Source organism: Zootermopsis nevadensis, unplaced genomic scaffold, assembly GCF_977971745.1.
Source record: "Zootermopsis nevadensis isolate Lab colony 2312 unplaced genomic scaffold, Znev_1.0 Znev_ptg000016l, whole genome shotgun sequence".
In the NCBI taxonomy this organism is placed as follows: Eukaryota; Metazoa; Arthropoda; class Insecta; order Blattodea; family Termopsidae; genus Zootermopsis; species Zootermopsis nevadensis.
The window spans coordinates 8150890-8178259 of NW_028259148.1; the positions used below are offsets into that span (position 1 = coordinate 8150890).

Consider the following 27370-nt stretch of genomic DNA (forward strand, 5'->3'; position numbering starts at 1 on the left):
TCAGGAGAATCAAATAATTCTATGAGATAATCAAAAAATGAATGACATTTAACTCATATCACACCGTCTTTCCTTATTTCTTTTTCCCCTTTCTTCTTCATTGTTTCACCTTTCTTTCCATTCCTTTATATATTTCTCTCTTCTGTCTGTTTCGTTGGTTTCATTCCTTTAAACCAAGTAGACCGTGTTTACGGCACGAAGGTTAACGCGTTCAAATATCTTATTCCTGAAACATAACTTCCTTTCGACAACGTATTGTCAGAAAAATTTAGTAGTGATGGGCCCAGTATGTGGGAACAAAATAAGTTTTGTTTTTAACCCAGCGCTCCTGCCATAACCGGGAGGTTTCCGTGTACGGGACACCCCACGAAGTCGACGACACGGGGACCACGGGTCGTGAAGAGAGTGTGACAACTTGCACAGCATGCAAAGTGACCATCCACCACCACCAGCAGCCAGGGCCTCGGCTCAGGGCTGCGTGTCCCTTCTGTGGACAGCCTTACATTGCTGCCACAACCATCGTCCAGCGAACGGAGCATCAGCCTGTTGGCGTGGGCGTAGGGGCGGGACGGGTGCATGGGCAGAGGTCATGCAGTGACCCGATCCTGCCCAGCTTTAGGCTTCCTGCCATCGTAAGTACGCAAAATTATTCGTAGCCAAGTAACGGGTTCTGTAGTTGACTTTTTACGATTTCTGTTATAAGGAGTAATCAAGTAGCGTGTATGTAACCAAATGTAAAAATAACCCCGGTTATTAGAGCAACCAAACGAACGAGCATAAAGTGACATTTTAAAACATGCACATCCACACGCAAACATCAACAACGTAACAAAGTAAATCGTAAAAAATTTCTCTTTGGAGTAAACTGACATTCCAAATGCGTCCACCACGGCACATCACGTAGGCCATTGGTGCGCTTATCTAAACCGACGTCATTGATGAGTCTCAGGTCATTCTTGCACTAATGTGATCCAAAGTACCTTTTTTTGCGTGTTGTATCATTCTTGCAAGGTATTTGACGTCCTTAGACACCCGTCTTTTCCTCGGAACGAGTTGGTACCTTAAGGCATATGAGATATATTTGCTTTCTTACTCAGCCACTCAAAAAATTCCCAACATTTTATAGAACCCGAAGGTTCATTACCGTGTTCCCTGTTCTGAGCAAGATGAATCCAGTCCATACCATTTATCTAAGATTCAATTCAATATTTTCCTTCCACCTACGTCTAGGTCTTCCTAGCAGTGTCTTTCCTTCTGGTTTGCCCACCAAAACCCTCCTCCTCTTCTCCTCCATTCGTGCTATAAGCCCAGCCCATCCCATCTTCCTTGACTTGGTCGGTCTAATTATATTTGGCGAGGAGTACAATTTATGCAACTTTCTCCAGCATCCTAGCATGTCATGCCTCTTGGGTACAAATATTCTTCTCAGTGACCTGTTCTCAAACACCCTCAGTCCTCTGAGATACACACACATACTTTTTTGTCAAAATGTATTAGTACCATTCTGTATGGCTAGAAATACATCGCCACTGTTGAGTTTTATCTCAGACCATTATAGGAATTTCCCATTTATAATGATCTAGAAATCCCACTGAGTCGCAAGTAGTTCGTCGACCACCAGGCTTCAAAGCTGAGGTGACAGTACTTCCATTCGGATAACATCTGGCCATGTACCCCTTCATGACTTATTCCAAAACTGTTACATTCATGCTTTCCAGGGCGAAAGTGATCCAGCTATAGATGATGGAGTTCAATCCCATTCTGGTCAGAAGCTTTTGTTCATTTTGTTCCATTACATTCTCAGTTTGTTTCAACATTGTACAGCGCAGTTTCAGCAGATTTACATACCCGTTAGGCAAATTGGTTTGGATTTAGAAGATTATCCCTGAATCCAATACCCCCCGTTTGCCTTCTCCATTATCTGCATTGTCTTAAACCGAATAATAAATGAGATAAGAAAATCAACGAAGAAGATAAGTAAAGAAAATAATAAAGAAAGGAGAGACTCGATATGACAAGAAACTAATATTTACCACGATTCTATTTACAACCATTCTGCTGGTATGACAAGTTGTCCGTAAAATGACAGGTTGGCCGGAGATTGGGAAGTAGGTCTTCGTTAAATTATTCACGATGCTTTATTGCGGCGTGCTGCACAATATTTTAGCTTCGTCCAGACTTTTTAGGCCACCTACAGTTCGTCGTTCGTAACAGACATGTGCTGTTTGCACAAAACACGTGCACCCTGATATATGTCGATTGACCCACTGACCTTTTAACGTGTGTCCTTCTTGCTTTTATTTAAAGCATGGTGGTAACTCTGTATTTTTCCCACAGAGTGTATTTACGGGGATTCGTATGGACCTCAGAATAAACAGCGATTATTTCGCTGAAAAACATTAGCCAAGTCTTTTTAATGGCGACACGTTGTGTTTTGATATAGAAACTGAATTTTATAAATTTTAGTTACGTTAACTTTGTGTTTTAAAGGATCAAGTAACATTTCTGATAGTATGACAATGTTTTGTCCCCCCGGTAATTTTCACTGCTACCGACAAAGCAGTTATCATGAATTAACTACAGCTTTCAAATGCATGAGACGGACCTATTCCACCTTTGATGGAACATAAATAAGTTTAAAAAAAATAATGTAAATTTAACAGCCATTTGGTACAGTCCCATCAAATGTCCAGTTACTAACATGTGATAGACAAATTTATTTGTTGCATAAAATCCGGACAAAATTGAAAGAATAAATTTATTTGTTTTTGCTTGTGGTAATAGAAGTGGCATTTAAATGGAGGCGGTCCTCGTATAAAATATTGACGTAGCACGGTTGATATTTTTTGTCGTTGTCCTCCCGTTTCATTCTAACGGGATGATGTCTCTATAAAGTCTGTGGGCCATACCTGTTATCAGTGACTTTTAAGTTGAATGTAAGGACACCTCTTTGGGAGTCAGGGAGGTACTTTCAGCAGATTCCAGTGGAAGACAGAAGTATCATAACAAAACAGAAATATAGAATTACTTCCGTCTTTTCCTCGTGTGAACTTACCACGCATATTAATACAGCAGGAACCATCCCCCGAGCAGCGGACTCCACGGTACGGGCGAATCGGCAGCTTCATGGTCAGTCGGCTGGGGAATGTGAACATCACGACCCTCGGAAATTTCCTTCTACGACCCGGATCCGAGACATCTCTGCCGCCCATATCTAAGGTACAGAAATTTAAATGTTCGCATCATCACCATGTTGCTATTTTTCAAACTCGCATGGAAGTTAGATAAATTTAATATAACCACGTAGACATCTCCCATCATACCAAATGTCACGAGTGTCCAAGCAACAGTTCATCGCTTGATGGTTGTCGTCTGGATTGTAGTACCGTCTATTCCGGTAGAAATTTTACCAGCGTTTCGGAGTTCCTTATTGCCTCCATCATCAGAGCCATCTTCAACGCCTTTGTGTTGGAGGTAACAAGGACGTTTGTAAACTTCTACCGGACTCCACGGCGCTACAACCAAGAAGACAACCGTCTTCATACTCATCGCCATGAGAACCTCCACTTGCCAAATGAAAAACTGTTCGCCCGGTCGCCATGTTGTAATATTCCATTTTACGCAGTATACGCCGTATCATCATTTTCATAATTATACACAAAATGACACTAGTGCTGAAATTCGCCGTGGTACTTCGCATTGAACATAAATTTAAACCTTCCAAATCTGCACTCGAAGGGCGAACTTTTATTTCCATCTTCAGAACAGACAGAGAACGAAGTTAACCAACACTCAATAACACTGTGTTACACTAATATCGTACTTTATAATTTCCTGTAACTGATAATACCAACATGGCGGACGCAAGAACAAATGAGATGGAAGCATCACTAGCACCACTCAATGTTGGTAACACATTATCATGAAATGTCTGTCTTCAATAAGACATAAACGTGCGGTTTGTTTTGAAATGTTCAGCAACTCACAAAGTTTTATTTTACGGTTGCTGCGATGTGCATCCGCGTGTCCACTCGACTCTAGTTGCACTAAAATTATGCGCTTAATGTAGTTTAGTAATGGCGTCCGTAACAGATTTTCAATCTTGAGCACACTAAGATACTAACTAACTGAACTTCACACACACGATTTCCTTATGTGTTCAACATCCTCTTTTAAAATTCGGGGTCTTCCTGGTAATTTTCACTTGAACGTGCTTCTTATTTCAATGGCGAATCTATTTGGCATTTACAGGTTCACTTCCCTACATATGTCAAAATTTGAGTTAGTAGTGCTTCAGCATTTATAAATGTCAAAACCTGTACGTCTGGAGTAAATCTGTAGCCTCACTAGTTACAGGAGCTTTACGCAAAATTAAAACTAAATTACGACCTCCTACTATGGTGGAAATAACTTGTATATTTTTGCTTTGTGCAGGATTGTGACGGAAAGAGCTGCGGGTTGGCGCTGAGTCCGGCATCCACTCCAGAGTCCGGGTTTCGGTCGGTTCTGAGTGTCGAGAACCTCACGTGTTCGGAGCCAGAAGAAGTTAGGGACATTCCCCAGTATCCCACGTGGAGGAAAACCAGAGAGGAATTCTTGTGAGCATATTCAAATCCTATTTAAGCTACCATTCTTTTTGTTTTTATTGTTTTTATTCGTCGATTGGCCTCTGCAATTTTGGGTAATGGTGAAGATGTTTCAATTTCGTTTAAACTTCTGAAAACTGAAGACAGACCTTAGATGAAGGATCAGTTCGTCGCAGTTATTAGTTCCCTGCACAGGTTAAGATGTAGAAGACTTCCGATGCTTTTTATGAACAAACGAAGAAACGGGGAAATTTATATCAAACTTTAAATTTGAGTGGATATGAGACTAAGTCACATTTAATTATCACATATGTAATTAGTATTTTCATAGAATAAATAACTGAAAATTTAAAATAATTTAAATATTAAAACGCATTAGTAGTTAGGCTACAATCATAAAATGTTGCAGAAAACGTGTCATGTAAAACATCCGTGATGGAATAATATAGCCTACATTTAATTGGGATGATGTTAACATAAAATATGAATTCTAAGTATTGTTTCAAATATTGAAATATTTTTGAAATTATTTACTGTAGTTAAAACTCTAAAATATCATATAATATACACATACACACAATGTGACAGCGAACTGCGGTTCGGAAACAATTATGTTTGTGGTTCATAACACTTAAGATACATTAAATTTCCAAGTGATACAACCCACTCGACACTGATGTCTTCTGAGTCATCTATCTTCTCAACTTGAGACATATTCTTACTAATCGCAAAGCTGGAATACTTTATGTAAACACTTGATAATATTCATGAATGGCAGCTTAAGTATACTACAATATATCAAATCTAAAAGTTCTTGACGATGGTGATGAGTCATTTGAATAAATATCTTCTTGGATATTATCCATCGTCCAGTCAATAAAATATAAAACATAAAACGACGTTTCGGAGATGGGGCTCTATCTCCGTCTTCAGGTTCCTACTCAGTTGGGCCCACTAGATAGAGCTATTCCCTATCTCCGGGTAAAGTAAAAAAGTGAAAGTCCCGGAATAAAAAGACAACACCACACCATCCATCAGTGGGACGTAAAAGAATAGATAGTAGAAATCAAACTTCATTAAACACGATAAAGCCAAAAAACTCACAAAAGGTGGGAATAAATACATATGACCATTAATTTGAAACTCGATGCACAACTTGGACTTCTTCAGAGATGACAGGTATCCAAATAGGAGATAAATACAAACTAGGCTGGCTGATAGGATTGGCAAGTAGTGCCATGTGTGCCGCCTCCTTGTATTTTCTGTAGACGGTATTAGGTTCTGTTAGTAACACATAACTTTACAACACGAATTATTATGAAAATAATCTTCTAGCTAATATTCCGCAGATTGGTGCAAAGGAACCATGGACCGATGTCATATATAGACCTAGTACGATAAAAACTTAGAGGTCCCAGCAACTATCAGTTATTTAACGATTCTAGAAACCTAAAGAGATTATGTAGCAAGGAATGAGGCGTAACTACTTGGAAGAGGAAATTCTATCATGAAATGTCCCTGTAATGACTAAGTAAAATCATGAAAATTCCTATCAGTGTTGTCACAATCAGGTCGGGATTCGAACTGGATACCTTCAGTTTGAGTCACGTGTTACCGCTGTGCTACTAAATGTTACACGATCTTTGCTGGCTGTTGTCCATGCATGAATTTCTGCACATTTTGAATGTAATATGAGTTGAAGGACTACATTTAGAACTACGAAAAGCGCCGTGCTTATTCGGCAACTTCTCCTACACGGATGCAATGCGTGTGTACTAGAAACCTCCACTTTCATTTCCTCTCAGAAGGATAAGAGTTTCTCACGGCGGTGAATATGAAGATGGCTGTCATCTGGGTTGTAGTGCCGCGTACCAGATTACAAGGCGCTATAACCCAGCAGACAGCAATCTTCATATCCTCTTTAAGAAACCGGTAATTTTAATTGTAACCCTTATAAACGCCGAAGTGGTCTCAAATTTCCCGATTAAACTTCTGCTTGCTTTTCTCAACACTCCCATGACACATTTATTTCATACTCCTTATTTTAAAAAAATTACAGTATGGAATCTGTCACTGTATTGGTATTTCTGATGAGGTGTGCGACTAAACAAAGCTTTTAACCGCAACTGTTGGTCACAAGTTTGGTAATATTTTTCTGTAAGGAGTCGTGTTTACAGATCAGTAATAAATGAAAATAATACAAGTGTCAAAACAGTAAAATAAGTTCCATTAAGAGTTTTGTGTTTTGAAAACAGTTAAGAGAGTCAATAAATACCACGTGGACCACAGGAGGAGGTGTGGGAGTATTGTTACATCGCCTTTCAAATATTGATGACTCACGTAAAATCCGTAAAAGCCGACGACAACGACGAACATAAATGTTTATTGATTGTCATTACTACAGAATGTCTGTAGGCTGAATTTTTTTTAGGATTATTGGTCTGTGGACAGTGTATCTTCTGGCGTGCTAAGTCGGCCATTTTTCATGTACTTACATGTTCGACACAGCTCAACACATTTAGATAAAACCAAGAAGAATGTTCTAATGGCGCGGAGGTACATTAATTATTTATATTGTTCTATACGTCTTTCAGATGTCAGAGACCGCTGATCCTATGTCACTCACTCCTTTAAATCAATTGCTGCTCCAAACTCCGAACTTCACTCGTGCAAGGAAATAGCTTCCTGTTTCTCTCATTCTTTGCCTGCATTGAGATTCGAAGTTCCTTCCCTATAGTGTAAATATGACCCCACTGAGCTCAGACAGCATCAGAAACGTTCATTCTTAACAGTGAAGACTATTGAATATACCTCAATGCGCGATTCAAGTTCTATAGCCTACCTTACAAGCGATAACGCATGTTTCGTTCAATATACAGTACATCGAACAAGTTAGGAAAGGTGTACGCATATCGTAGTAATTTTGGTGCGTTCGCTAGAATTTGACCTTGAACCTCTGTTAATGTCGCCAGAGTTCCACAGTTCTCTGAGGTCAATAACTTTTTCACAGTCGGTGTGTTTGGTGTCCGTATGGCTGGACAATGACGTAATCCTGGGGATTATCTTGCGTATTTGCGTGTTTGGTTTAGAATTTCCCACCAAGTTACTTACACGCGCATAAACGCACGCCGACATAAACTGTCGTATGAGTAGTCGACGGACGAGTAGCCGGTAGGCAAGATCTAAGTGAGATTTCAGGTTTATCTACCTGATGATGGAGGCAGTGAACACCTCCGAAACATCGGTTAAATTTTATGAGACTACGCGGCGCAATATCCAACAAGGTTGTCATCTTCAACAAAAATCTAATTAGCATTATCACAGATGATACTATCGTTTTATAACTGATGACATTTTGTATTTTTTGTCCAGCGACAAAGTACTTTATGTAAGACTTCTGTTCTCTCTCCCTTTTGCTACATTTAATTGTGTGACCGATAGAACTGTGGTTCTCAACCGGTGTGCCGCAAGGCTTTGAATAGAATAAATTAACGGTGCAAATTTAAAAAATCTGACGATTCTCAATGCCATGTTATTATCCGTCATTGAATACGGGCCTATTTTAATGATCAGTTAAATCACACCAATAAACATATCTAAAACTTGAAGGCATAAATTGGTGAAAATGGTAGTAGCAGTTATTTTTGGTGACTGTGTTACTACAATGACTATGAAGGAATCTCTCCCCACTCCATGCCGAAAATGAATTCGTAAGGACTCTGGTTTCTTGACAAAATCTGTCAGGAATAATAAATATCTGCGTTTGTGTACGCAAAGTTTTGTGTACCTTAATTCTTACTCAAGTTGTGCCTTTGTTGATAACAATTTCCGCTTAAGAAAAGAATTATGACAAGTAGTATCCCTAAAAATAGACATAATTGTTACAAGACGACATGATAATGAAAAGTGTGAAAATATTAATGAAAAACCAAATATAAGTGGGCCCAAGCCAAGTAAGGCTTATAAAAATATTTATTTTCTTACAAATTTTAGTTGTAAACAATGCAATAAAAACTGTGTAATTTGAGAAAGCGAATGGGCCGATTCTTAAAAAACTCTGCTTTTGTCTTATCTGCCTAGCAACCAGGAAATGTCGAGAAACCACTTAACTAACCGTTAAACTAGCTACAAAACCTAATTTGAATCAATGGTAGGTACAATTGACAACATTGTCTATAAATTAAGTGGTCAGAGGTACTAACCATAAGAAACTAATATTTACAAATAACTACAACATTGTACCCACAGTTACAAGTATTCTAACTGCGTAATCTACATTCAAATAATATATATATATATATATAATTATTAAACTTTTAAATATAAATAATGCCGCCTAAACACAAAGTTCAACTTCGTGAGGAAATTATTCATTGCACTTCGAGTTCCACGGATTTTCTGAGTGCGCCGTTAATGCTACTTTTTGTTCCGAGTTTGTCCTATTCCATTATGTTAACGTGTCAAATATATCATCTCCAACAAAAGCTACCGTCTGCATTTACTGTCCGAATGAAATACGCATCTCAGCGTTTGATAACTACCGGATTATCGAACAAGCTTGGCGTTGCCTAGGCAACGACATTTGGAGTGTTAACAACAATGAACCCTGACACGTAAACAGTTCGCATGAAAAATGGAGAATGCCAGGCTTTTCTGAGGACATTTATCTGGAAATATGAAGTCCTGTCACCTGCCCTGCGAAACAGCATGAAAGACAAAAGTCCATCTAAACGGTTGCCAGGTTAATAAATTAGAAGCTCACACAACTGTTGTAACAATTCTGGTCTATCCAAAAATTAATAAAAAAAACAACATTTAAAGTAAAGAAATATTTAATTACATATTAATATTCTGTTAGCAACTAATACTTAATAACTGCACTGCATAGTGATCCATACATTTCCATAATTTCCACCACTACATATTTCCACTGCGTTATAGCATATTTATCAAATATAACCTCAAAGTTTCGCTCTGTCGCTAAATTTACAATTATTCGCAGTTAACAATATATCACGTAGAATTTGTAATTATTTTTGTCAATATTCATTCGACATTTTAAATTCCAGTGGTTCACTCTTTATCGTCAACAGACTGAATGATATTTGTCGAATTTGCCTAGACGCCATGTTATTTTAAGTTTTATAAAACATTATCCTGGAAAAAGTACATATATTGCCACACCAGGTATGAGGAACAAATATTAGGTGTAGTTAATGCGGCCAACTCATAGGTTCGCATTGTCGCCATGTTGGTACTATGATAAATTGAGAAATGTGGTGTTAGTGGCTGTATATATTCGTTGTTCCCATATAAACTGTCAGTTATGGCATCTGGGGGAGATAAATTAAGAAAAAATGTCAAGTTCGTTTGCGCTTCAGAAATTAAAATTGCCTTTTACTCTACTCCTAATAAGTCTTCCTTTGTCTCTGTGTCTCGGGAGCAGGCAATTTTATGGATAATTTTCTGTATCGTTCTCTCTCTCTGATTATCTCCAGTTTATCTGATCATTTGATATATCATCAAACTACATTTATAATTTTAAATTTTCTCGTAATATGTAGATTTTTTAAACTCTCTCTTAAAGCTGCACACTTCAATCTAAGCTGCTAATTATCACAACCGACATCTTTCATTTGTCGTAGTAAATAAATCTTGTATTATCTTATTAATTAATTATTGTTTACAACTGACGTGTACGAGACATCAATCACTAACACTTGACATGTGTTTCACGGCCAATTGGTTTTATTTTTGTTACAGAAGTTCTTTTTAACTATTCATATATTCCTTATGTATTTAACAAAGTGATCACAGTTGGCTTGTCTAAATGTTTTGTGCAATGGTATTTTTACGTCTAGTTCGACTGAGCTGACATACATAGAAGTCTTTGCATGTCGTGTAAGGTAAGTGTTTTGTTTGCGTAGGCATGGCAACGGCTGTAAAAGTGTATACACATTACTGGCAGGGCTAACGCTATCCCAACTGCGCATGTTTCATAACATAACCTCCCTTTACAAACACAAAATATATCGCTTCCCTGTCAAGCTACGTGTATACTGTCGTTTTTTACACAACAACGCGAAAGACCATTTAAAATATTGAACTTTTTAAACTATGCGTCAAATGAAACATAAGCAAAATAACATGCCTCTAGGTTTTATCGTTATTTGGGTTAATGCAGCATCTCATATTCATGCTACATGTTTCGCCCATGTCAAAGACGTCGACTTAAACATAGTAATGATATCTGGTAAAGAGTAAAAATTATAAAACCCCTCATTATGTAGCCAAATTTTGTCCATTTTCCTCTTACTTCATCTCTGTTAGCCTAAACGTTCTTGTAGAACCTTGTTCTCAAACATCCTCAAATGCAGCTCTTTTAAGTAACATGAGTAGAACGACTATCATTTGTTTCGGATAATTATACTGCTGAGGGGCACGTGAAGTTGCTAATTAAGTATGTTCTGTACCAAAAATAAGGACTTATTCACTAGGCATTAACGTCGTCACGTGACTGGACAAAGAATGTAATCCGAAATAGGTAACTCAAATAAATAATATAATAAATCGCATTTTCTAAAAGCCGGCCATAGATGTAAGGATAATATTAAAGTGGATGCTAGAATAACGGCGTAAGAATTAGTGTCAGATTCACCTGGCGAAGAGTAAGGTGGAGTGGCGTAATTTTATGAAGACGTTAATGAACATCCAGCACCAGTAAAGGAAAGATAATTTCACGACCTAAGCAATTATTAGATTTTCGAAATGGAGTTAGAATGTAACGATATAAGTTTCTTTCCAGTGACGAAGTTCCTAAAATTGTAACAAATATATACATTATTCCTTATATTAATAACATAATTTGGAAATAATATACAGTTTTTCATATTATTATTATAGATTGTGACGTTCTATCTTGTTTTCCAGACAAGATGTCCGCCGGGCGCAACAGACAGAAAACTACACGTCCTTACAGCGATTCTACATGCGCTGCTTCAACACCTTTGCCGAAATTTGTGCACTTTTTAAGGTCAGTGTACATTGATATTCATTCTGCATAAATTGAGTGGCGGGGAGGCCATTAATATTAACTAAATATCTTACAACGGAGCCCGAAGTCAAATATGGAACACGACCCATTTTGAAAAGTGGGAAAAGCAGTTCTTTTATGTTAACACACAGTTTGATTACAGACTATATATTAAATAAAAATTCCAAAGGGGAAGAAAAATATAATAAAAGGTAGAATTTTTGGTGAATGAGTTGAGGCCACGATATTATTGCCAACATACCCTTCTGAAATATCCACGAAATCTTTTCTCGTGTTTTTCCTTTACCAAATCAGAAACTTATTTAAAACATTCTGGCAAGTCTCTTCAGAGTGTCACATTACACACTAGGCGATAATAAACATTCAGAAACTACATCCATCCCACGCTTTGTACCCTGGACGTCACGCATCAGAAACAACTTCCTGGCATTAGCGGGATTTACCGGAAAGTCACAAAGTAATCTAGCAGAGTGCTATGCAGTAGATGTTTATTCTAGTGGAAACATGGAGCCGATAGGTAAGTTGTTGCTTATTAGACGCACTTTACATTCACTTACGTTAATGTTGCCTGCACCACGCTTATACCATTATGATTTTATTTTTCTAGTGTTACGTATTTCTAGTTGCTTTGGTGAAATCACTCCCTGATAATTTCGACTTAAAAGTACTTGTGCTAACCAAGGGCTGTCTTATATCACCCACATTTAATCGAGGAGGGTTTGTGCTCATCAGGCCAACCTCTCTGTCCTTTAACAAGGCGGCCAATTCGACGCAACGATTGGGGTCTAACACTTCGGCTACTCTGATGTTTCTCGTGTTTTTTCTTAGTTGTCCGACATATTCCAAGGTCCGTCTATCCAAGTCACGGAGGCCTTCAACCAAAAACTATCCCACCAAGCCGCATATGCAAAGCAATCCAAACCTCTCCAAGCTTAACCACCAAACCAAAGTTCTTTCCGCAAAGGACAAATTACCCGATGTGATAATTCTTCCACCAGTAGCAACAGCCCCTAGTATGAACACGTAAAAGCTTTCAGCCAAGACAACAATTCTGTTAGCGTGAGCACATATCAAATTGTAGTTTATAAGGCACTGTTTTCCGTTATGGATTTCGTACGCAGAGATGGTTTAAAGAAGCAAGAGATGGCGTATTGAGCTCGTGGGAGACTCCACCCTTATGTTAGTAGGTCGTCACAAATTGCTTTTACTCTATCAAGATACTTATGACAAAACTCTTGTGAACCTATGGGTTACGTAATGTTGCCTCTACGTGTGTGGGTTCGTTTGCTGTAGATAGCGTTTCCAAGGGAGTTGTCGGGGCGTCAGTTAACCAAAACGTCCTTCTAATTTTCAGTAATAACTTGATGCCTGGGTACCTTAAGTTCAGATATCAGACGCACGCTCTAAGAGAGGGTGGTAGGTGTGGTCAAATTCCAAATACATGGTCCACATATATATGCCAGCATTTTGTTTAATACAGACTAGAAACGATGTCTTCCTCCTCGAAATTTTGTCATAAATATTTTTGCTAGTAAAAGGGGTTGCGAAGACACCAGACGCCATGGCGGCACCTTCAACTAGTAGGCGAAATTTTTCCTCGTACGCAAAGAATGCGGTACTGACAGTGTTCATTTTTGAAACGGAGTGGTTTTATGGGAGGTCTGCTGAAGTTAGATGCTCTCGGACGATATCCATTGTGTGATGTACGTATATTATGATTCTGGTGAAAGTGATTCCATGTCAACCTGACAAGGATCTCTTCGACAGTGATGAACTGGCTAAGGATATGCACGAAGTATCGCGTTTTATACACAGTACGGCGATATCGCGATCCTGGGACGAATTGTCCCCAAAAGCGTAAGTCTCCGTGTATCTTGATTTGGATTACTTCCTTCATATTAAACATTCTTAATTAACTGCGTATTTCATTATCATGTACACGGTCAAAACACCTGTACAAATACACGTCTTAAATTTTCATTTCTGGTGTTTCACTCCTCCGTCTATCAGATATGAAAAGTGTATTTTTACCAATGGCTTTGTTAAATTTTAGGTGCGTTCGTTCCTGATTCAATTTCTTAATTACACGATATAAATACCACGTGTATGTTGAAATTTATGTAATTTATTACTAGGTTGGTGTAAAAACTTTTCATGCTGATGAGACATTCGTGTTTTATGTACAGGAAATTGGTCAACCTTTCGTAATCTAAACAAAAGTGAGCAATATTAAAGGAATAGGCGTGATGCTATATATGTGTTTCTTTATAAATGTGTATTAAGTCAATTGTGTATAGTCCACATTTGTTTCGAGGAATGATGAGGGTTAAAGTAATATGTTTTGATTGGCGATTACAACTTGTCGCCAGAATGTGCTCCATCGATTTATATACTTCACTTTGGTGGAAGTATATAGAAATATACACAGGTTAGTGGTAAATTATGTGTAATTTGTGTCTGAAGGATACACATTGCCGTCCTTACATATCGAAGGAATGGATTGTTACTTGCAGTGAAAATGCATTTACATTTTCAAGATGGAAAGAAAATACAGACAGAAGCGATGCTCAGTATTTCTGAGGATTTATTCATGTATCTGAATTGCAATGCTATAAATTTCCAAATAGCAGAAGCGTGGATATTACCGTGCGTAGGAATGTGAAAAGTAATCATTTACGCAACGTCCATTCCAAATTTAATTAATTTATGTCTACACATCCTATCAACGGATATCACTTGTAACGGGCTTGGATTGGGTTATATTAGATTCCCTACGCCGTCATCAACATTCCATCTCATGACTTCAAGAATCCGTCACGTTTTTATTGCAGTGTAGGAAATTTAAAAATATTTTACTTTGGAATACTCACATATGGCATTACGTCCATGACAAAATTAATAAAAATCCAGCTATTGCATCGCGCGCAGAAGAGTATCACAACTTGTAGGTGTACAAAGATTCATAAACTCGAGAGCAATGTTTTGATTAGCCTGACGCGACGTAATTACCAAAACAAATTCCATAAAAATCGGTCTAGCCATTCTTCACTTATAAGCGCACAACGGTACCGGAAATAAACTTAATCGACGCTGACGTCATCATGCATTAGCAGACGATTCTGAGTAAAGGCGTTCTCGGCATCACCAAACCTTAAAAGGAACAACCCATTTATTCAACTCACCTTACGTAAACATCCATAACCATACCCAAAGATGCGTAACAGAAAGCGTTTCTGATTCACATTCAATTGATTCCAATTAAAATTTCCATCGTATATCCTACTATTCTGAATACGATTCCCGTAGTTTTCCACTGAACCTCTACTAGAATCCCGATCTTTGTATTAACTACCATCGCTTCTACCCAGTTTAATAATTATTATCTCACTCTACGTTCACATTCGACGGCAAGTAATCTGGATATTTGAGTCAGCGCTGTTAAATAAACGAAAAAAACTATTCTCTCATATAATTCGACATTAAATAATATACCTTCCAACAAATCACCATTGCAAATAAAGCTTACCTGACTCGTGTGCCAATGGACATGAATTACAACATGGCGCCTTTGTCAATTCTTTAATGTTAGGTTATCTCACGATCTTCAGCAATACAAGACTGGTTAACTTTATCACAGTTGTTCCTAGTATTATGATACAATAACATGAAGCACAATATTCACGGATATTTTACGTGTATCGACACCTATCACTGAAACAATTATAAATTAACACTTCACACGACCACACAGCAGCAAAATCTCGATTCACTGCTCTTCAAATATCGTTGAAAGGAACCGGAACCAGAAATTCGCTTTATATCGATACAACGGAACACAACTTCCTCTATCAGTCACACTTTCCCAAATGGATTATCGAATTAATATACCTCTGGTCTCTATACACAAATGACGTTTGCTACGTTTAACTTCGAGATTATCTTCCGTGTCATCCACTCATTACGGTATCAAGCTAAAACCGCCACACCTTTTTTCTCTAGCATTTTTACATTTTCTTGTGTTGTATACAGTTCAATCGAAAGTCGATAATATTTCCCTTCCGATGTAGTGCAACTAGAAATTAATATAATTGTTCTGCTTCATTATCCCTTTACAGCCTAGCAAGGTTAATATCCCGTATTATAGTGTGTATATATCTTTTTGGGACATTCCCTATTAACTAGTTGTCTGGTCCTACATTGCTAACCGGACGTTTACTCTCTAGTACAAAAATTCTCTTCATCAGCCTGTTCTGAAATAACTCAACCTTGGGGCATGAGTTACACGCTCCTGTAAATTTAGAAGGTGGCACATAATTAATCGATCCATTTTAAATAACTTAATGTTTTATTTGTTAGTTTTATTTTACAGAAATAAAGTAGAGGCGAGGGAAATTGCTACAAACAGTTGTATAGTCCAGCAGCGTGCAGAAATTTTTGAATTATTTTACAAAACAATTGCTCAATTTCTTTGACGCAGAGAGAATTTCGCAGACATTTTAAAACCCGAAAGGCTACAGCGAATCTTAACGCAGGACTTGCTTTTTTCCGTAAATTATTTAAGTTGTACAAGAATTACAGGCAAGAGAACGTGAAAAGCGCATAAAATATTCCTGCTTTCCTACAGGTGATTTAATTATGCGCCATTCTGTCTATACTTTGACCAAATCAGTAAAACTAAACTTCCCCGTTCTAATTCAGATGAACAAGGACGAGGAAGGAGCGAAGTTAGAAGAGCCAGGCCTAAACATGGAGTTTCTGTACGCAGTTCACGACACGCTGAGGGAAATGGTGAGTTAATATGACATCCAAGGAACAGACAGACATTGACATATTTTTCCTGCAGAGTAAGTGTAGTGGCAATGTTACTGGTAAACGAAACGCAGGAAAATATCTTTTTTCCAACAATGATTCAAATTAGTTTGTGATCAGCTGATAGTGAATTTATTTATATGAACAAAAAGGGTCCTTTCATCCTTTGTGGAAAATTATATACAACCATAATCCAAGTCATGGTGTCAACTAAAATATTTCTTCTGTGGATATAGAAAAGATTGTGTGAACTTCCTCAAAAATCTTTCCAATTTGCAGGAATAATAGCAAAAATCCAATTTGCTTAGGGGGGTAAAATGCTGAACTAAATTTGATTTAATTATGCGTTATGTTCATATGGAAGATTACGATGAGTTCTGGCTTCAGAAAACACCAATTGTTGCTGTTAAGAAATTTCACTTGCAAGGGGAAACATGAGTACAAGTAGACAGACTCTTATTGGGTTATTTCTCTTCCGATATCCTTAGAATTACCGGCCGTTACAGTTAAAAATACAAGCAGTACAATTTTAATAGTTAGGATGATGTTTCTTGGAAAGATATAAGAAAATTCTAATATATATACTCGCATCATTTGTCTAATAAAAACAGTGTCGCGCAGACCATGTTACAGGATTTTTCATTTCCATGTTCTAACTACTCTGTTCCAGCCCTCCATAATCCACAAGACTGTGCTGAAATCTATCATCAATGCACTTCTCGAGGAAAACAGAATGTAAGTCCTAGTTCTGTTCAGTTTGAAACATTTCATTACTTATGACAGCAAAATTTCTGAACACCGTCCGCCCCTACCAGACAGCTGAAGTGCGTGCACTGACAAGCGATATTATCAGTAATTCTTGACGGAATAATGCTGACAGGTTTCAGACTACGAACAAACGCGTATATGAAAACCTCTTTTGTTTTCCATCTTTTATCAACGATAATTCTGCTAAAATTAATCATTCCAAATTTATCTTATGTGCCGATTATCTGATAATTTATGGAAACAAATTTTGCTAAAGATTGTAAAGCTCTTATAGGTGACGTAGTGTAACAGCGGAAAACGTTATGGAACTCGACAATCTGAAAACAACAATTATATCATTTGGATGTAAGACTGAATACATTTAAATATTTGGTCAAAAATATTTTAATTTTGCGTGCTGAATACCTAAAGTTCGAGTTGTTACGTCATATAGTAAACTGCATTTTCATTGTCATGCTGACGTTTATCTTCAAGCACCAGGGAAGGGTTTTTTCGTTTTATTGCTCGTAATTTCTCGTTTCCTTAGACAGTCTAATTGTTTTGTATATTGCTATAATCAGGTCTAAGCTAGAGCATGCCTCTGTCGTATGGAATAAGATTACGTGGACTGTGTCTAATAAACTAGAAAATACACAATGAAAATTTGACAAAATGTGTTATTTTTTATGATACTTTACGTAATAATGACTTATTCGAAGTAATTTAAGTTTTATAACACTTTCCAGACGAAGGCATCTTGGCACTTTATTTCTTATCAGTGTTTCCAAGGACAAAATTGACTGTCATTCCATTATGGACATTATTGGTATTCATGTGTCTAAAAGGCAAATAAGATAATTGTCTACTTTTAGTGTGAGCAGTGCATTAAGACAGTCCTTCAGCCAGGTTCGCCACTGTTGTAAATGGTATGTGCATATTTTTGGCCGAAACGTGCTATCTTTTGAGGACATCTCGATTCTAGAAGGTGTTTAAATTATTGTATGCATTTAGCTTAATTTTAATCTTTTTTCTGTTTTCCATACTAAGTATATATTTTATCTCCTTTTGCTTACTCTGTAATTTTCTCTTGTAGCTAATGAGTCAGCATGTTAAAAAATTAATTTGGAGGTTATGAACTGCACATTTCTTGAAATCTGTTGGTTAGGCTGTACGACAAGGACGATGTGCGGGCCCTGTTTGTGCTAGTGCAGAACCCGGTGTTCGCTGCTCAGTCCTCGTACACGATTTTCGCGCACCTGCTACGCCAAATAGTGAACCAGTCTAGCACCGACCATCATCTGCTCGTCAACTGGTTCAAGCAGTAAGTCCCATAACCTCTAATGTTCCTTTTTTCACTCCGATTTTTTGTTTTGTATCAGATTAATCAAAACAGATTAAAATGTCAAAAAACGTTTCTAACCTATAATTCGATCATTTTTTGTGGCATCCAGAGAATCAAAAAAAAAGATAATCTGAAACATTTAGTTCAAGGAAACAGATTGTGAACTGAGTGTGTGACAGTGACGGTCAGAAATAAACAAGAATGTTCTTAAATAGTTTACAATCTTTTGGAACAAAATAATTTGGTATCTTTTATAAGCGACAAGTGTGGCAATAAAAACGAAAAATTATTCAAATATGTCGTCTCCAAATTAATATCGTAACAACACAGAAATAATTTTATTTTTATGACTGAGACAAAGCCAATGTTGATCAGTAGGAAGAAACTGTTCTTATGCAATTGGTTTTATTTCTGTATGACCCACATTATTGTTCAGAAAATGTAGGTGTTACTTAAATCTATTTCTGTCTCACCGTAACGTCAGGACATTAGCATTAAAACTGCGTGTATGTTCATAGTATATGCCATGTCACGCATTTATGTTGCGCGGTGGGATTTTCACGTGCACGTATCGAAAAAATTATAACTATAATCTACATACAGCCTTCGCACCTTCATAAGTACTTAATTATTTATTTGTAACAGCACCAAGCAATTAGTTCTTCTATTTATACCAGCAGTACAATATTTTAGTATAATGAACAGATGAAAGTATAGGATCGTTAAAGCACCAGACTTAACAGCAATAAAACTGCTGTTTTATGCACTGAAGTTTATATGTTGTGGGTACACACCTCAATCACATAAGGTACTGAACATGTCCGTCCCCAGGTCTACGTATGCACGACCAGACGCGATGTTCCAGACTGGCGTGCAAACAAACCTACAGTCTTCCGGCGAACTTCAAACTTCGTTTAATAACTGCAGGATTTAGTACACATTTCCGCGAGTACAAACTTAATACCTTACGTGATAATTCGGTCAAAATAAAGCCTCGGTATTCTGCTTCATAAAGGAACATAATTGTGACAGGATATCAGAAATGGGTTCACATACTTTTTCTGCATCTCCTCACTGTACTTGTTTCTCTATCCTAAGCACATCATTCAAGTTCACTTGAATCAAAAGAGGTTATTACATACGAAAACAAGTCGGGTCATGTGTTTCTTAGCACTGAGCACAGAACATATGAAACAAAATGAAAAGTCACAGCGCACGTGAAATGATCAGAACTCCATTGCGTCAATATTCTCGTACAGATAGCAGTCGAATAGCGCCACTGCTTCAGTGTAGTAAAAGACTAAAAATTGTGTTACGAGTAGAATACCAATCCTTTAATTCATTCACAAAATTAACCTAACCTAATTTCTATTTGAAAATTCTGCGATTCTAAATAGTTTCAAATCTCACCTTTCATATCTGACTTCTTCCAAACTTAAAGGTTTCCTTATGTGAGCGGACACCCCACAGTCCAACGGATAACGCAGGACAGTCTCCTTCCTGATAACATCTTACATAGTGCCTTTAAAATAACTACAAAATTTGTACTAGGTTTATCGTCGAAAAAACATCTTCACTTAAGAAACACGTATCACAGCCACAATGTACAAACATTTGCAGAGGCGGAAAAGCAGATGATTCTTCACGCACCTCTGTACTTAATTTCTTACTTAACACCTATTATGCCTATTTTAAAGCTGGATCTCATATTGTGTATACGCCCGTTTCATTTTTTTAAATTGACTTTTTTCTCGTTTCTCAGAGAAACTCGTACCCCACAGCGCAGGAGTTGTGGCCATGAGAATATTTTGAACTCACGGTATAAATCATTATACTATCATTAAATGATCTCCTACTATCAGTCACGATGCATTTCAAAACGCAGAATATATTTAGTACAGAAACTGTAGCGGTGTTTATCGTCTGATCAGACACTATACATTTTACATGACCGACTGCAGATTTATCATCTACCGGCATCAAAAACAGGAGTAAATTTATATTTTTTGCTGTCATGTTTTCTTTTCCTGTTGTCGAAGTGGGACAACCGGAATGAGGTACTGTTTATAAAAAGTACATCGAAAGTAAAGTGGATCAAAATTGCCAGCGACTGACGCTCTCTGCGGGCGGGAAAATATTCACGAATGCGCATGAAGGCCCCCCCCCCCCCCCCACCGGAGGACACTTCCCGTGCTTCATTTATTTCCGTGGGAAAAATTAAGGTCCGATACATTTTGAACAGACCTCGTATATTGTTGCCTGTCACCACAGTTCAGTGCGAACTACAATATAAATAACAGATGACAGATCTAAGACGACTGTCTTCTGCCTTGCTGCACCACAGACAACCCAGAAGACGGTCATCTTCATACAAGCTGCCGTGAGAATCCGAAAGCTAACAAACTCTTCGAACATTGCACAGAATTCAAATATTCAATAATCAGAATCACAAATCAGAATTGTATTTACCAAGAAACAAAGAGCAGACTGTAGCTGAAGAAATCTTGCTATTGTGCATTTTGTATTTTTGTGCCCTATCTAAAAATATAAAGATTAATATATGGGGGTCGGGGGTGGTAAGTTTTCGTGTCGTATGACGACGACTCGGGAGCGGATGGAAGACAAGCAGTGCTAACGGAATGAAGTCACTACGACAGCACGCAACATGATGACGCAATCACGAGCATCATACCGACGAGTGCGTTGCGTGTCGCAATATCAACGATCCGTCGCCTAGGACGTCATAGCAACGTCATTAACAGAAAAAATAATAATAATGTTCTAAAATTAGAAAGCAATAAGAAACGGACAGAACTTGTACAGGCTGGAAAATCAACACAGCAGAATCGTGCGCTGAAAGTCATTAGTAACCTAATCTTGTCCACAGTGATGCATACTTAAGATGTGATTCTTAGATTCACTTTCGAAATCCATTTCGTTCCCCCAGAATTTCAATACAGATGCTGGGAATGCACGTCACAGGCAACTCCCGACAAAGATCATTATCACGTATGCCTGCGTTTTTATGCGCTGTTTTATCCAGATTCCTCGTCCCACGAGTTAAATGATTTGCGATTTCAGAATTAATTCTTCACATTCTTAAAAGTGGCAGCTGAAAAATAATTACATAATTATAAAGCCTGGCAGCTGATTTAGTAAGGTGACGGATGGACGGTGTTCATTTTTCTGTTGGGGCCAAATTATTCTTGCTTACAAGTCCACGACGATTCTGAGACATATCCAAAGACCTTTCGTTCATTGTTAATATTCGATATTACTGCCATAAAATACATTATTTATTGAGATGACTGTGTTCTGCATTATTGCGCCATGTAGTCTAGTAGTTTCTGACGTTTCATGAGTACTTATCGCCCTGATGACGGAGGTAAGAAGTACCTTTGAAATGTCGGTAGAAATCTTAGCAGACGATGTGACACTACATCCCAGGAGATAGCCATCTTCATCTACTATAGTTTTCTGTTTCAGCTAGGAGCATTCAGAATGCGAAGTTTAAAAGATTATGTGTGGAAACTATTTATTCTAACTAATTAGATGGCTTACCGAACCCGAAGATCCATCACCGAATTAACCAAAGCCCTCAACCGGACCCTGTCCTGGGCCAACAAAATCCAGTCTCCTTCAACTCCTATCTCCCATATATCCCGCCTGAGATTATCCTCCCATCTACGTCTAGGTCTCCCCAGCGGTCTCTTCCCCCCAGGCTTCCTGACCAATACCCAGTGTACACCTCTTGTCCCATCCATGCACGCTTTAAATATCCTAATAAAAACTTACACATTTTAAAACAGGGTTAATGTTTTGTTTGCAACTCAAAATCACAAGAATGATGTATTTTACTTCTCAGCCTGTGCCAAGGATTAATAAAATATTTTCAATTTCCAGTGTGAAAATATAAATTTGTTTTGTATCTTAGACTGGAAGTGGAGAAGCTACGTATGATTGTACGTCACGTGATGCAATTCATCACAATCAGGCAGTTTCCTCCTGCAGACAAGTCGCTGCCACCCATGAGTAAGAGTCGTTGGTGGATACCCACTGGTACCAAGACCTTGGCCCTCATCAGTGAGTATTCTGGTCATCTTGTAACTACAATTGTTCTCAGAAACAAAGTACAAAGTTATACCATCATTATTACGTAGTCATCCACATGTAAATATCACACCCCACTACAGCAAATATGGTACTCAAATTCTTCTATAAAACTTGAAACTAATAAATTAACAACAAAAACAACTGCAATAATAATTGAAACGAACTGCTGCTGCCTAGATAGAATAGAACACTTCCCAACATCTTATCTTTGCCAGGATGAGCAGGCATTGCCTGGTAACATTAAGAGTCAGAAAAATCATTCTATCTTCTCCATGACAAATGTAGAGTCTCTCAATATCCCATTCCACTTTCTCGTCCTTTAATGACAGCATCGACTCTCAGGTAACAAAATGAATTCTACACTGTCCATCATAATATTGGTTTAATGAATCAGCCATTGGGATTATATTTCATCCCGAAAATTATGGCAAAGCGGCTGGCACTTCTGCTTTACATTTAGGAGGTCCTGCGTTAAAATATTGGCCTGGAGACCGGCTATGCTGAAATTTTCGTCATTACTTCGGTGCAAATGACGGGGAATTACCTTAAATTAAGCCACGACTGTTTCCCTCCAAATACTTTCCAATTAAAGTTACATGTTCTTTACATTCCAACAGAAGAACACCTTAAGGGCTCATCCATGTGTGTGTCTCGCCACTTTTCACTATGACCAGAGCAATTGTGCAGTTAATGGTGACCATGGTCCTATTGTTGAAACCCCTTGCACAACAATGGGAGCTGAGTTTACTGTTGAAACATGTGCGACAATGACATCAGATTAGTTTAACAGTGTAATCACTGATATATATACTAATCAATATGAGCTGGCGTAGCTCAGTCAGTATAGTGACTGTCTATGGACTGGACGACTGGGGTTCGATCCCTGGCGGAAGCAGAGGATTCTTCCTCCAGCCTCTGCGTCCAGACCAGATCTGGGGTCTACCCAGCTCAGCCTCCTATCCAATGCTAACCACTCACCCCCATCTAGTGCCGAGGTTAAGAATAAGTAGGAGCTATATCGCCTCTCCCCCCAAGCGCCTACACACAGACTGAAAAACATATAACCTCCCCACAATGTATTAATATTATTCATTTCATCCAAAGACCTAATAATAACAATGAAATATACCTGAAGCTTTCTTTTTGTTCAGATGCTGCAAATAATTCGAGCACACCGCCGCTTCTCGACTACACGGAGTTCTACAATTCTGCCCTAGACCACATGGATCTGATGCAGGATTATTTTAACTGGCAGAGTCCTCAGCGACCTGGACAGTTCTCCTATTGCCAGTACCCCTTTATATTAAGCATAGTGGCCAAGAGAATAATCCTCACAAAGGTTCGCAACACATTAAATTAATACAGGAATGATTGGTTCTAAAACTGGGAAGACAATGTTACGAGGATCTTGTAGAAATTTTAAAATATCCGAGATAAAAACTAAGGTCATGGCATTCCAAGGGAAATATTTTATCTCACTAAAGCTTGTCCCTAAACAGACTTTAGAACAAGTTTATCATTTTAATTAACTTGGATATGATGTATCATTTGAATACGATAAAGAAATAAATCCAGATAAAAATAAAATTAAGTTTGAAATTATTAGGACAGTGAAATATAAAGAAATAAAGAAGCACATATTTATAGGGTGATTTTACTTCCTGAAAACAAGATACAATCTGAAGAAAAAACTTCTTTCTAAAGTGTTAAATGTACTTCTTTGCATAAAATTATGAATTATAATATTTCAGAAAACCTACAGAAAACGTAAAAAAAATTCTTGTACAGAAGTGGGTGGTGAGTCGCAGTCAGGGCATAAGCTGTTCTGACAGAATAATTTAATGGTTTTCCTCAGCACTTCCATACAATGCAGAACACTATCTTAAAGCACGCCACGACCCATTCTACCTCACAGCACATAACTATGTATTCCTCTAATTCAATACTATAAAACCTTTGTAGTTGATACAGAGTAATTAAGTAAGTTATTATTTCTGTTGCAGGATTCAGAGCAGCAAATGATTCTCACAGCACGGCGTTCACTGGTAGCCAAAGTTGCCCGCCACCAAGCCCCACAGATTGATATTTTCTTCCTCAACATTCATGTCAGGCGCTCCCACCTCGTTTCAGACTCACTCAATGAGGTGAGTGAATAGTGCTGTACTGGGATACTTGGACGCCCCGTTCTTCAAGTGCCTGAGCACTGCGGGTCCCAACATTTCGTTGGCTCGCTCTATAGACATTCGGTAAGGCTCCTTGGACGAGGGATCGGCCCGTCGCAAGACCTCTACCTGTACACAGGACAGCACAACACAGACATCCATGGCTTGAGTGGGATTTGAACCCACGGTCCCAGCGACTAAGTGGCAGAAGGCCCACGCCTCAGACCGCACGGCCACTGCGGACCGTTGTGTTTATAAATATTCTTGACTATAAACTGTGTTTACTTCTTGTCAAACATGACTTTGACATAGCAGTCACATCATCCATAGTAGAATTACATTTGATTACCAAAGGACAAAGCAGGTTAGACAAGCAGTGATGGTGTACAAAATTAAGTTTTTCATCATTTTCCTCAGTGCCTTCCAGCTGATGCCAGGATAGTACTCTGAAATGTGTCATAACTGCTTTCCCCTAAGCCTTTCCAATTCATACTACAATATTATAATCTCATCTCAGTTGATGTTGCATAATCTTGCAGTGTATAGGCTGTCTTTAAACAGGTACAAAAATTAATTAATTCATTCATTCATTCAAATGTAAAGGATGTGACTACAATGTGAAAGAAAGTAAAATATGTTATCACACAACTCATTAACCTTTAAAGGCCATACAGCGCATAAAATACAAGTAGACTTGGTCTCCCATCTAATTTAACACTTTAAATGTACCACTAAGCCAATGCATTCAGGGAAAACTTATTTATGTTAATATTATCTTTTGGTTTTCTTATTTAGTTCACGTACCACTCAACATTGGCTTGCGTACCACCAATGGTAGGTTGAGAAACGCTGCTTTATAAGTTTCGTTGACAGTATGATAATGGTAACTGTACTGATACCTACTTTGACCTCTGTTCCTAAAGAACAGTTTCCAGACACAACATACTTTACACAATGGCTGTAATTGTTTATGTTCCACTTACTCTCTCTGTATCATGAAAGTATGTTCTTGTAACATTTCACCATTATTTATTTCAGATTGCAAGCAAGCAGAAAGATCTCAAAAAAAAGCTGAAGGTATCATTTGTAGGGGAACCAGGGCTAGATATGGGAGGGTTAACCAAAGAGTGGTTCCTGCTACTCATCCGGCAGATCTTCCACCCAGACTACGGTATGTTTGTCTACCATCCCAACTCTCGTTGCTACTGGTTCAGTACCGACCAGGAGGGAAACCTGCGTGAGTACAATCTCATCGGAGTGCTCATGGGATTGGCTGTCTACAACTCCATTATTCTCGACCTGCACTTCCCTTCTATCTGCTACCGGAAGCTCCTGTCTCCACCTGTCGTGCCTGACGTGGACACTTCAGACGTCGGTTCTGTCAAGACACCGACTGTGGACGACTTGGCTGAGATCATGCCAGTAAGTATTTTAGTGCATTGTGGTATATGACCAAGATACAGGCCAGTTGTGACTAAGGTTTCTGGTTCAAGACTGGCCACATTCAGTGCTAATTTATGGAAACTGACTTTTTTTAAATTTTGAAAATGATGACTGTTGTGGGATTTGAGTAAGATCCCTGTCACTTCCCTGATGATCCTGTCCATTAATTTGGATTTTTTAAGATACAATGGCCTATGATGTGTTCTGCCATAACCAACTTATTTGGATGTTAAAACCATATATGGTGACGGTGTTCTTTGACTTTGGTTTCAAGAGAACAACTTCAGAAATGTGGTATAAAGAGATCTTTCTATTGCAGGATGTGTCCCGTGGGCTTACAGAATTACTGGCGTATGAGGGTAATGTTGAAGAAGATATGTGCATGAGCTTTCAGGTAAGCTTTTCCGTGTACTTGAATCGGTCAAGTAAACACATAACCGTGTTATTCTTAAGTAATCTGTGATCCTAGTGAGCAAGTAATTTTACATAAAAGACAAGAGTTTCAAAATGACATGGATTTATGTTTCAAAACAAACTAAAATAAACAATGCCTGAACATATCAGTTGTGGTCTTCTGCCATGTAAGTGGTTACCAACATTTTGGAGGAATGTATCACCTCCATGTTCAGGGTTGAAGTTGTGTTCAAGACTATATAATATCACAACCCAGAAGACCACATTTGACATCCTCATTGCAACAATGGGACCAAAGGGTCCCCACTGTTGAAACCTAATGTTGTGCAGAAATGGGATCCAAGAACTCCTGTTGTTTCACAACAACAACAACCTGTAGGATTTGAGGTTTTCATAGCAGTGAGTCTGAAGACTGCTGTCTTCTGGGTTGTAATGCAATGATGATAGGGGCAGCAAGGACCTCTGAAACATTAGTAAACTTCTACCAGACTAAATGGTGCTACAACCCACGAGATAGCCATCGTTGCTTGACATGTTTGGTGGTAAATGTGTTAATTAGCAAACAGAGAAAATAATATTTACAGTTATGTTCTGGCAAGTGACATAAGTCTAAAAGTAATTGTCAAATCTTCACGGATAAATTTAATAAAACACTGTTCACCTTTACTGACTTAAAATGTATGAATACAGATTATTATCT

The 27370-nt window shown here is 38.1% G+C and overlaps 2 protein-coding genes across 3 annotated transcripts in view; one reads left to right on the plus strand and one right to left on the minus strand.

The window, feature by feature from the left end:
* The window catches only part of LOC110826937 (heat shock 70 kDa protein 12A), a 29065-nt gene extending 25870 nt beyond the window's left edge, over positions 1–3195 (minus strand). The window contains exon 1 of the mRNA XM_022058082.2: positions 3056–3195. The gene's annotated coding sequence lies outside the window, so the exon portion shown is untranslated. The remainder of the gene's footprint in view (positions 1–3055) is intronic.
* LOC110826938 (putative E3 ubiquitin-protein ligase HECTD2) overlaps positions 1–27370 on the plus strand; it is a 34282-nt gene that overhangs the window by 1788 nt on the left and 5124 nt on the right. The window contains exons 2-13 of one of the 2 annotated variants that reach the window (XM_022058086.2): positions 324–632; positions 3076–3219; positions 4435–4598; positions 11517–11619; positions 16339–16428; positions 17120–17184; positions 18362–18517; positions 22473–22621; positions 23803–23990; positions 24655–24795; positions 25852–26235; positions 26576–26650. In XM_022058086.2, the coding sequence (XP_021913778.1) occupies positions 324–632; positions 3076–3219; positions 4435–4598; positions 11517–11619; positions 16339–16428; positions 17120–17184; positions 18362–18517; positions 22473–22621; positions 23803–23990; positions 24655–24795; positions 25852–26235; positions 26576–26650 (1968 nt within the window). Of the gene's footprint in view, positions 1–323; positions 633–3072; positions 3220–4434; positions 4599–11516; positions 11620–16338; positions 16429–17119; positions 17185–18361; positions 18518–22472; positions 22622–23802; positions 23991–24654; positions 24796–25851; positions 26236–26575; positions 26651–27370 lie in introns of both variants that reach the window. The other variant, XM_022058085.2, reaches the window with a different exon arrangement.